Source organism: Hyposmocoma kahamanoa, unplaced genomic scaffold, assembly GCF_003589595.1.
Source record: "Hyposmocoma kahamanoa isolate Upper Pololo Valley unplaced genomic scaffold, ASM358959v1 79844, whole genome shotgun sequence".
In the NCBI taxonomy this organism is placed as follows: domain Eukaryota; kingdom Metazoa; phylum Arthropoda; class Insecta; order Lepidoptera; family Cosmopterigidae; genus Hyposmocoma; species Hyposmocoma kahamanoa.
The window spans coordinates 1-12264 of record NW_020654045.1 but is presented as its reverse complement, the minus strand read 5'-3'; the positions used below and the strand labels follow the sequence as shown (position 1 = coordinate 12264).

The following is a 12264-nucleotide window of genomic DNA, read 5'->3' as shown; positions in this document are numbered from 1 at the left end:
ATCTGGAGAGCAACTGTACATTTGCAGCATTTTTAATAAATGTTTTACTACAATATTTGAACTTAAGTATCTTATTGTGGCCCACACTGATCCAAGATCGAAATATGTCCAAATTGAGGAAATGTTTATTTAGAACGCAAATGATGTGCGTTGGTGGCATCAGAATGCGAAGCAGGATGGTGAAAGCTGACCCAATAATAATAAAATCAACGAAGATCGTTCATGGACTTTGCTAGAATAATTTTGCGTTTAAGTTTTTGCTTAGTTATCAATACTTTTTTGTATATTTTTAGAAGTTGGGAATACAGAAATTGTAAAACAATGTATTTTAGAACAGATGCAATAACACAACGCAAATGATACAGATCGACCACAGATTAGGTGAAGTTCTAATAAGTACGTTTCATTTTAAGCCTGATTGAACGTTTACCTGAAGTATTGGGTATTTTATAGGAGGTACACACATAAAGTTATAAAATACCTAATGATATAATCAATTAAATAGTACTGATATAAAGTCATTATTTTTGACTTTATATCAGTACTATTTAATTGAACACAAAGTGACATAAATGTTTGACATTATTTCAATGAGAGATAATTGAAAGTTAGCATTTGTTAGCATCCTCTAAGTAGCAAAGGAACGTTTTGACAAGATCACTAAGTAGTCTGTGGCCCCGTGCCATTGTTGATATTGAGAACAATGTGACCATTTCTGGCAGATTTCTGCCATTTGGGCAGATTTAATTTGTATTCATTTTCATCGCTACAGAACATGATAAGTTGTATTCAATGTGGCAGAGTTTGGCTGATTTGGGAATATTCAGCAAGTTCTTTATTATTTTCGAGAAAAAACCGAAACCTTGTTGTTTTCTGCTACTACGAACTAATATCTGAAGCGAAAGACAGTACAATGTTACAAACATAACCTATATCAACTTTATAACCCCAGCTTCTACAGTCTATACTCTATTAGCTTTTTGGATGCTTTGATAATGAATCATAAGTATTGATAGGTCTCCTTAATGCACGTCGTCAAGAACACTGGGTCACAAAATACACGGAATGTCGCCATCCCGTTTTTACTCTGTCATTATCAATGGTCGGAAAAAGGTGTTCCATATACATAGATACATGTATACATAGCTACAAGGAGTAATGTCGAGTTATTAAATCCCACCAAATTTTATTCATTACTTTTTCGTATTCCGATTTCCGGAAATGGTTTTACTACATTGTAGGACAAAACTACTTATCTAGGAAGTCAAAGTTGGATTTTAAAGTAATTGTAGAGATGTCATGTAAAAAAAATGTAGTAGAACCGACTTTTCATTACAGTAAATCTGCTTGGCGGAAGAATTAATAATAATAATAAAGCACACTCCCAACGAAGCCCCGCAAGGGGAGACCCTGTGTCGCGAGTGCCATGGACACACACACATAGACAATCACAAATTACACCTAAACTCCCGGCAGAAATAAATGTAGGCCATACAAATATTTCTCCCGGCCCGGGAATCGAACCTGGGACCTCTGCGTGGCATTCCGGCATGGTAACCGTTCGGCAACAGAGGCATTTGAGCTATGTTGAGTGTGTGCATTATTATCAGATAGATAGATAGATAAATGGTTTATTTATCACAAAACACACACATGCGATACACATAAACAAACAAAAATAAATAAAAAAACTAATACAAAAAAAACAATAGTATATAAAAGTAACACTACAATAAATACAATATAAGCGTAAAAACAAGATATCATTATTTTTAAATTTTAAAAAACAAAAGATCAAATAACAAAAAGTACAAACACAGAAATTTCACAAGGCCATCATTAAGTAAACCTCTTCCGATTAATAAGATTTTACCATATTTTATCAGTAGTAACATTTTCATTTGCCTTGCCGAATGGCAAGACAAATGAAAATGAATATGAATTTGATCAATTACCAACAGAAAACCATCTAGTAAAATTAATTAATTATTAATAATTAATTAAATATTCATTCATATATTGAGGTGCGTTTTCATTATTTAAATTAATCAATAAGATTTTCTATTGCAAAAAGATGTTATATACTAAGCTCATTTTACTGGAAGGACAATCATTTTAATATTTGAAGTCGATTAAAAAGTAAGATCTGATTTTTTTTTAAGTAAAATGAAGGACTAAACTATCTTATTCTAGTATTTTTCTAGTATCTATTACGACTACATGGAATCAACAAATACTTGAACAAAAATTATTATATTTAAAATCGATTGATTGAATGGAATACGCGTATTCCGTTCAATCAATCGATCGAAAAACACTTATAGACGCAATTGAGGGTGATGTCAGGAAATGCAAAGCTATTTTAAAGAAGTACTATTTTGGGTCGTAATGTAATTTTTCATTTTATTTGTATTTAGCTCTCTTAGTCGTAATATATTATTTGTATTTTAGTAAGTAGTAAGCTAATTTAAGTACCGAGCTTGTTAGCTCTTCGCTAGGTGGTTAAACCTTTTTTGTTTTTGCCTAGCGTTAATGTAATAAAATAGTTAATGTTCTTGAAATTGAATAAATTAAAAAAAAAAGAAAAAAAAGAATTAGAAATACGCGAAATCATGATCAATCACCAAAAACTTTACATTTTTTGACATTAACCGCGACGACATTAAACGCCGAAACCTCTTCTGATTAGTAAGATTTTAGGTATTTTGTCAGCAGTAACATTTTTAGTTGTCTTGCCATTCACCAATTTGATCAATCACCGACGGAAAACCATCCAGTAAATTTAATTAAGGCAGTTGCAAGTTCATATATTGACGTGTGTTTTCATTATTTAAGTCAATCGATAAGGGGCCTTACCATGAACTCTTATTACAGTTCAGTATAGGTTCGTAACGTCGAAAAAGCGGGATGGTGATATACACTTCATGTAGCGCGGTCTCACAACTATTCATTTTAGGTCATAAACTGAATCGTAATAAGAGTTCATGGTAAGACCCAATATCCTCTATTACAAAAAGACAGTTATTGAGCTTATATTATTTCAAGGATAATAATTTTAATATTGAAGTTGATAAAATTTAAGTTTAAATTATTAAGTAATCAAATTAAGAAAAAACTTTTAATAAAGGACATAACTATCTTGTTTTGGTATTTTTCTGCTATATTAATATTTCACGACTACTTGTAATCAACGAATACTTGAATCGATTAATTGAATGGATTACGTATATTCCATTTAATCAATCAATTTAGTGCGGAAGGAGGTTTCCCATCACTAAATAGTTCTTGTGACATCGTGGTGGATACTAGCTCGCATTCTAGAACTCTACTCAATGCTCAAGTCTGGGGTCTACTCTCGATATCCGTCCGAAACAATTACTGCCAAATAAGCAATACTTGACCAAATGAAAAGACGCGTGATGCGAATGAAGCTGCATACTGAACACTTGTCTTTTAATTTTGTCGAATATTACTTATTTGACAGTAATTGTTTCGGACGGATGTCGGACGGAGATCGAGAGTAGACCCCCAGAACTTGAGTATGATTTAAAGCACTAAAAATCATACTGAAGTCCTTGCCATTAGAGTCGTATTTCCAGTGCTTGAAATCATACTCAATTCCTGACTTGAGCATTGAGTAGAGTACTGGAATACGACCCATAAAGTGTGGCACGCTCGGTTTTCATACAAATTGCTGTACTTGCGGCGTCTATATATATATGTCTGTGATAAGATAACATCAAAAACATTACGCGCTTTTTTCTTTGGTCAGTAATGTAAAAATGAAAATGATCAATCAATGTTCGAAGAAAATCGAACTAAATCTGTTTCAAGGTAAGTTCAGCATCTACTGTTTTTTCTTCAATCTACTGGTTTTTTTTCGTGGTTAACTTCCGATTTTTTCAGATTTGACCTAGCAACACTCCAAGTAACAAGCCTAACGGCTGAAGTACTTTGTTTCCATGGCCAGCAATAAATTAAAAAAAAAAACAAGCCTATTAATTGTTAATGGCAAATTGTCAAAGCTCTATTACCATAACATATAAACATAAACAAAAATAATTTGGCTTCCTTCCTTTGAGTGCGAAATTATTATGCATTGAAGACAAAAAATAAAAGATATTATGAACGTTAAGGTGGAGACAAGCGAATTAGATAATAGCCCTATGGATTTATATAGGAATCTCCATATTAAACAAGAACCAATTAGTGCTGCGGAGGAAGAACAAAGAGAAGTGAAGGAGCCGGGTCTGTATGCAGGTCATGAAATCAAGGAAGAATTGGTTGTAGGACCTGTGGTGTTGCAGTCTCCTGTATTAGCTCAAGCAAAATTTGAGCAGAACACATCTGATGGGTTGAACATTGATACTCGACCGTACAAATGTGATATTTGCACTAAATGTTTTACAATTAAACACCATCTTATGCGTCATAAACTAACTCATTCCGGAGAAAAGCACAACCAATGTGAACAATGTAACAAAACTTTTACCTGTAAACTAAGTTACAATAAACATGTAAGGACTCATAGAGGACAGAAACAATACAAATGTGATATTTGCCATAAATGTTTTACAAAAAAACATATACTTAAAGCTCATATATTGATTCATACTGGAGAGAAACCATACAAATGTGATATTTGCACCAAATGTTTCACAAATAAACACCATCTCAAGCGTCACAAAATAACTCATACTAGAGAGATTAACCATTGTGAACAATGTAATGAATCCTATACCAGTAAAGCAAGTTATAAGAAACATTTAAGGACTCATGCAGGTGAGAAACCGTATAAGTGTAATATTTGCCATAAATGTTTTACAACAAAACAGGTACTTAATTATCATATAATGGTTCATACCGGTGAGAAACCTTATAAATGTGATATTTGCAATAAATGTTTCACAAAACAATATCATGTCAAGTGTCACATGATGACCCATACTGGTGAGAAACCATACAAATGTGATCACTGTGACAAATTTTTTGTCCGTAAATTGATTTATGAAACACATTTAAAAACTCATACTGGAGAGAAACCGTACAAGTGTGATATTTGCAATAAATGCTTTCCTATGGAACATCAACTTAAGCGTCACATAACAGTGCATACTGCAGAAAAACCATACAGATGTGACCACTGTAACAAAGTTTTTGCTTCTAAACACCATTTTAATGCACATTTAATGATTCATACAGGAATAAAACCATACAAATGTGACCACTGCAACAAATCCTTTGTTCGTAAAGCACATTGTGAAACACATTTAACAACTCATACAGGTGAGAAACCTTACAAGTGTGATATTTGCAATAAATGTTTTACAAGGAAACAGGCACTTAAGACTCATACGATGGTCCATAATGGTGAGAAACCACTAATATGATAACTACAGAAAAGGTTTTGCTTCTAAATACATTTTTAACGTACAATTACAGATTCATTTGGAAAAGAAATCATACAAATGTGACTGAAATTGTAACAAATATTTCAGGAGTCATACTATAGAGAAAGTGTACAGTTGTGATATTTTCCATAAAGGTTTTACTACTAAACATACGATTCAGTCCATACTGATGAGTACCATACAAATGTACTTGTATTGACTATATTACGATGTCTGAGGAGATAGTTGAGTACATCAGACTAAAGTCAAATATGCTTTGAAGGTCAAGCGGTTGGAATCCCACGTGATTTTTAATTCATTTGCTGTGAGAGTGCCAACCGCACATCTGTCAATCTACATGAAGGAGATTCCTTCGTCATTGGCTGAAGGGTGTTGTATATCGGCAATTCCGATGCAGGTTACCTGACTCCAGCTTGCACCACATGTCGCCATTAAGTGCATTTCCTATATAATTAATATATAAATACATAAGTCTTTTTTCAGTAATGTATTTTTATATTATACTTATATGTATATATGTTAGTCCTTAATATGTATATTATATGGGTAATAGTTGCCTGATTGAATAAAAATAATAAAAATTAATAAATGAATGTTTTTGCTTTAAAAGAAAGTTGTAAAAAGTTTTAAAGATTTATACAAGAAAGACAATGTACCAGTGTATTATGGATAATGTGACCATTACTTTCTCCCCCAGAGCGGGATGCCTATACATTTATTATAGTTTCAAAAAAATAACTAAAAATGTTCAATGATCAAAAATTTAAAAACAAATCAGGTGTAGTTCGCGCCTTTTTTTTTAATTTACTGTCACGTAGGTATGTCCCGTTTTCTCAAAGCGGGACATTTTAAGTATTTTGGGCACAGCGGGACACGAAGCATAAAAGCGGGACTGTCCCGTTCAATGCGAGACGTACGGTCACGTTAGATATGGGCCATTTTAAAAAAAAAAACAACTTATGTAAGTATAGAAATGTGACCTTTGTAAACAAAGTTTGTACAGTGGCCCATACATGTGATAAACCATACAAGTGTGACTGCTGTCTTTTGCAATAACTGGGGATTCAAATGGACGGAGTTAATTCACATTTAATATATCACGCAGTAGAGAAACTACAATTGCATTGTATGCGTGCATTATATGTATTCCATGGAAACAGCAACTGCCTCCGTCTATTTGAATCCCCTAGGGGATTTTTGTGGATTTTTAGTCTTATTGAGGCTTCCACATGCCAGTTTTCAGCCGAACTAGAGCTTTCTTCAAAGAAGTATTTTTCGGCTGTCATTTTTAAAAAAAACGCTGTAATGGCAGCCATATAAAAAAATAGCGAAAAAACTTGACTCGACTCTGTGTCTGACAGAATAATCGCGAGTCGGGACTAGCGAGAGTGATAGATATATGTCTGTGGATGCGGCGTATATTCATCCGTATGAGTTCGAACCGACAGCGATTCACCGAGTTAGGCAAGATCGGCTAAGATGCCTCTAGCGTCTGGTGGAGTGCCCACCCATTTACCACGAGACTTCTGTATGACGTCCTAATAAGAGCGTTCTACCGAACCTTTTTGCTACTACCGGGCAATGTAGGAGCCTTGAAAAAGCAAGAGAACGCGCAATCAATCCACCCCTTAATTTAAGAAGACAATAATCTAAGTGATAGGTTCTTCTTTCGTAGTTTACAAATAAAGCACCACCCTCTGTCCAACATCTGCTGGGGAAGTGGGCTCTTCCAGTTATTGGAAACATAAAGTGGAATCTTGCTTTATGAAAAGCTTTAAGAAGTTTAAGACCATTAAACATTATTGTTCATTTTGAAAAAAAAATATTTTTATTATTAAATTTTACCAACTTCTGCTGTCCCGATATTTTTCTTCAAGTACAATGAAATCATACTTAAAAGAAACAGTCTACTAACATTAAAAAAATACTAGTCAATTTTATTATTTTTGTATGAAAATTATTTTATGAAATTTGACCAACTTCGGCTGTCCCGATTTTTTTTGTCCTATACAATGAAATGATCCCTTCGTGAAACGGAGTCGATTAGCACTAAAAAAATGTATTTATTTTTATGGACAATTTTTTTTTCAGTGGACCCCATACTGTCCCATTGAAAAAAAAAAAACACTATATTATTACTCTGTACACCATACTTGGCTAAAGTAATAATATCAAGCTATATACATATAATACAAATATGTAAGCCGACGTATACCTTCCTGTATACTAAATCTATGTATACCTTAGTAGCTACTAACCTAGCATATCTTTTTCATTCAAATTCCGTACCTTTTCCATATTCTGTAATTTTGCATTCCCAGCAACCCTTTCTTGACTAAATGCGAAGGCAAAGCCATTATTATTTAAAAAAAAACAGGTTTTCTGACAAGTTGACATTAATACAGTTGTTGAAAAATCAATCGGATTTGTCGAGATGTTGTGATATGGAAAAGCTAATTATTAATTATTGACAAACAGCCTTTTTTGCCATGTGTATGTACTGAGTTCACATCAATCGATGGCAGTCATGAGCATAATTAAGTGTAAGTAGTCTGTGGAGTAATACACAAAGATATAGTGAGTAATATTATTCTATGATCGATTCTATGTGTGGTTTTTTTCCAACCAACACAATACATAACAGTTGGTTTTATTTAATGCAAAATATTATATCATGAAAACAAATTAGAATTATATAATGAACATTATGGAGGAGGCAAGCAAATTAGAAAACATGCCTATGGATGTACACAGAAATATCCACATTAAACAAGAGCCAGTTGATGTTGCGGAAGAAGAACAAAGGGAAGTGGAGGAGCCGAATCTTTATCCAGATCATGAAATCAAGGAAGAATTGGTCGTAGGACCTGTGGTGTTGCAATCCTCTGAATTAGCTCAAGCAAGATGTGTGCACAACACATCTGATGGGTTGAACTTTGACACTCAACCATACAAATGTGATATTTGCACTAAATGTTATACAAGGAAATGTCATTGTGAGCATCACAAAGTAAGTCACATTGGAGAGAAGCTGAACCAATGTGAACAATGTAACAAATCTTATTCCTGTAAAGCAAGTTATAATAAACATTTAAGGACTCACACAGGAAAGAAACCATATGAATGTGATATTTGCCATAAATGTTTTACTAAAAAACATGTACTTAAGTGTCATAAAATGATCCATTCTGGTGAGAAACCATACAAATGTGATATTTGCAATAAATGTTATACAGGGAAATGCCATCTTGAGCGTCACAAAATAAGTCATAATATTGGAGTAAAGCCGAACAAATGTGAACAATGTAACAAATATTTTTCCTGTAAAGCAAGTTATAATAAACATTTAAGGACTCACACACGAAAGGAACCATATGAATGTGATATTTGCCATAAATGTTTTAATAAAAAACAGGTACTTAAGTGTCATTTAATGATCCATACTGGTGAGAAACCATACAAATGTGATATTTGCAATAAATGTTTTACAAAAAAATATCACGCCACGCGTCATATGTTGGTCCATACTGGAGAGAAACCATACAAATGTGATCACTGTAACAAATTTTTTGTCCGTAAAGCAGACTGTGAAACACATATAAAGACTCATACTGTAGAGAAACCATACAAGTGTGATATTTGCAATAAATGTTTTGCAATGCAACATCAACTGAAGCGTCATATAACTGTCCATACTAAAGCGAAACCATACAGATGTGACCTGTGTAATAAAGTTTTTGCTTCTAAATACAATTTTAATTCACATTTGATGATTCATACAGGTAGGAAACCGTACAAATGTGACCACTGTAACAAAGATTTTACCCGTAAATCTACTTGTGAAACACATTTAAGGACTCATACTGGAGAGAAACCATACAAGTGTGATATTTGCCATATATGTTTTATAAGAAAACCTGAACTTAACATTCATATAATGGCCCATACTGGAGAGCGACCATATAAATGTGATCACTGTAACAAAACTTTTGTTCGTAAAGCAGATTGTGAAACACACATAAAGACTCATACTGGAGAGAAACCATACATATGCGATATTTGTAATAAATGTTTTACAACAAAATATCAAATTAAGTGTCATATAATGGTCCATACTGGAGAGAAACCATACAAATGTGACCACTGTAACAAAGTTTTTGCTTCTAAACACCATTGTAATGCACATTTCATGATTCATACAGGAATAAAACCATACAAATGTGAGCAATGCAACAGATCTTTTGTTCGGAAAGCACATTGTGAAACACATTTAAAGACTCATGCAGGTGAGAAACCACATACGTGTGATATTTGCAAGAAATGTTTTACTACAAAAAGCCAACTTAAACGTCATGTAATGATCCATACTTGTGAGAAACCATAGAAACATGACCGCTGTAAAAAAGTTTTTGCTTTGAAATACAACCAATGTAAAGATAAATACATTTTTTATACACATTTAAAGAGCCTACTGGAGATAAGTAACCCGTACAGTTGTGATATTTGCTACAAATGTTTTACAAAAAACATGTATTTAAAATCATTTACCGGTCCATTCTGATGAGAAACCATAGAAATTTTATCTCTGCAACAAGCAGTAAAGCAAGTGTCATATGAAGGTGTGTGCTGATGCGAAAATGGTCAATTGTAGAAATGTTTCTCTAAATCGCAAATGTGCATAGCTGGCCCCAGAATGCAAATTTACTCTATCACAATGCATATTAGCCTTAAGTAATTCCATAGTTTGTATGCTGTAGCTAAGCCATAATAAGAGAGCTTATCAAGCTTATCACTTTGCGACATTTATGACCAGCACAAACTAACAGACAGCAAAGCAGAGAACATTAAATATATCAATTTTACGTTATTATAATTGCAATAAAGTGAATGAAATATGATAAAATACAATCTAAGCTAACATGCTATGACGTAACACTTTTATTGCTATTATTGTTTAATTTAGATTTTTGATACCAATCCATTTCTTGATTGATTGATTAAGTATAAATATGATAACTATACAATGTGTTGATTTGCATTCACGCCATATTCGTCATTCTATCATCTAATCATTCTATAACCGAAACTCTAAACCCAAATCACTAAAAAATAATTCGAAAAAAAATTCGTAAATTCCTGTTTTTTTTATATTTGCGGTAAACAAATTTGATTCAAAGGTGACTTGCACGGCACTTGCTAACATTTCGAAAAATAAATCTCAAATATAGAGTGTATGATCTATGACAATAACCTTAAATGCGCAGAAAGAAACGAATTTTAGATCTATTTGGTGGTGGTGGGGTGTGGGTAGCGACGGCGGGGAAGTGTCGTATCGAGCGCGCGATTGGTAGATCAGTCGACCTTCCTTCCCGTACTGCGTCTACGTCGCGCTGACGGGATGTCATACATTCTATTCTAGTCTGTCACTAAATGTCACGTGGTTTGGTATGTAAATAAGAGTTAGAGTAGTGCAAAAATTAACCGCTACGAGGTTCACGAAAACCTGCATAGTAATCCATCAAGTACAAGTGCGTGTTTATTCTTATGGCATGATGTGAAACGCTTAGTTTACGCGGAGGATAAGAGTGACGAAATTTCTGCTTTCAAATTTGTGGAGTCTAATGTTGAAACGAAACTCACGTGCGAATCTCGGCATAACTGGTGGTGGCTCCAGCACGGAGTCAGCCACCAGCTGCGGAGCTAGGCACTTCTAGCAATAGTTTGATCCTAATGATTATCCTAAAGTTGATAAGTACCAAATCTGAGTTACAAAAAACTTTTCAGTCAACTTTTCTAATTAATGTAAATAAATAGTAAATTATAATAATACTAGTACATAATAATAATTTAAAAAATAGGTAAATAAGCGATCGAGAAAGATTACGTATCGCTCGGTGAAGCGGGTGGCGGGGTCACTGCCCTTGCGTGGTGCATATGACTGTGTGGCAGAGAGTATGGTAATCGTTCAGCCACAGTTACATCTGTAGGATATTATACAGAGTGTTTTTCTATATGGGACAGTATGGCGAAATCCGAAACCATAGAAGATACAAGGAAACTGTCTTAGGAACCATTAAGTTTTTTTGTGAAAACAATTTTGGCATAGTCCATTACTTGGTCAAGCGTGAGTTGTCCATAGAAATGAATAAAATTGATAATATTTTTAGTGCTAAAAGACTAGTTTCGTGAAGGGATTTCATTGTATGGGACGAAAAAATCAGGACTGCAGATAGGTAAAATTTATTTTCGTATGTATAATGTAATAATAATCATTTATTTCGGAACCAAGTCCATAGATTGTTAGTAAGATTACAAACTGCTTAAGCCTAAGGGTTAGTTACACAATACATACACAGCAACATAAAATAAATAAAAACTAACAATACTATGCGACGGCGGCGGTATGTAGTCGCATCCAATGAGCGAACATCGGCGAGTCCCAGCGAGCGGACAACGCGCTCAGGTGGCGCATCTCTTGCCATCATGCGATGGCTGCAAACCCGTCTGTGTGCGCCTCCGCGAACATACAGACGGGTGACTGAGGCGCTGCAGTAGCGCGGCAGTCCCAGCAACATCCGGATCGTGTTGTTGTATTGTACGCGCAGGTCGTTGTATGTCCTTCGCGTATAGTCGACTCACAGACTGCACGTGTAAAAAGATTAACAATAAGCTTTATAAAATACAAAATTGACTAATTTTTTTTCCTAATACACTCAAGTTTCTTATAATGATGATTTCATTGTATTGGAAGAAAAATCGAGACAGCAGAAGTAGGTAAAATTTAAAAAAAGTTTTAACAAAATGAGTAACATTTTGTTAAATTTGACTAATTTCTGTTGTTTTTTTTGCCGAT

General features: G+C 34.0%; 2 protein-coding genes across 2 annotated transcripts; both read left to right on the top strand.

Annotated features, from left to right (window-relative positions):
- Positions 1 to 4124: 4124 nt before the first annotated feature.
- Positions 4125 to 5828, top strand: LOC113233726 (zinc finger protein 431-like). The gene is made up of 2 exons (XM_026468904.1): positions 4125 to 4782; positions 5203 to 5828. The coding sequence occupies exons 1-2, from the start codon at positions 4125 to 4127 to the stop codon at positions 5388 to 5390; spliced, it is 846 nt and encodes a 281-aa protein (XP_026324689.1). The 3' UTR covers positions 5391 to 5828.
- A 2322-nt stretch (positions 5829 to 8150) lies between these two features.
- On the top strand, positions 8151 to 10386 carry LOC113233725 (zinc finger protein 431-like). Its single transcript, XM_026468903.1, has one exon. It carries the CDS (start codon positions 8152 to 8154, stop codon positions 9793 to 9795), a length of 1644 nt encoding a protein of 547 aa, XP_026324688.1. The 5' UTR covers position 8151; the 3' UTR covers positions 9796 to 10386.
- The last annotated feature ends 1878 nt before the right edge of the window (positions 10387 to 12264 follow it).

What these genes read in the sequence shown, in the direction of transcription:
- LOC113233725 (XM_026468903.1), top strand. Translation starts at nt 8,152, where the DNA reads ATGGATGTACACAGAAATATCCACATTAAACAAGAGCCAGTTGATGTT.
- LOC113233726 (XM_026468904.1), top strand. Translation starts at nt 4,125, where the DNA reads ATGAACGTTAAGGTGGAGACAAGCGAATTAGATAATAGCCCTATGGAT. An exon ending in ACATTTAAGGACTCATGCAG is followed by an intron (nt 4,783 to 5,202) that starts GTGAGAAACCGT and finishes TGATTCATACAG; the next exon opens with GAATAAAACCATACAAATGT.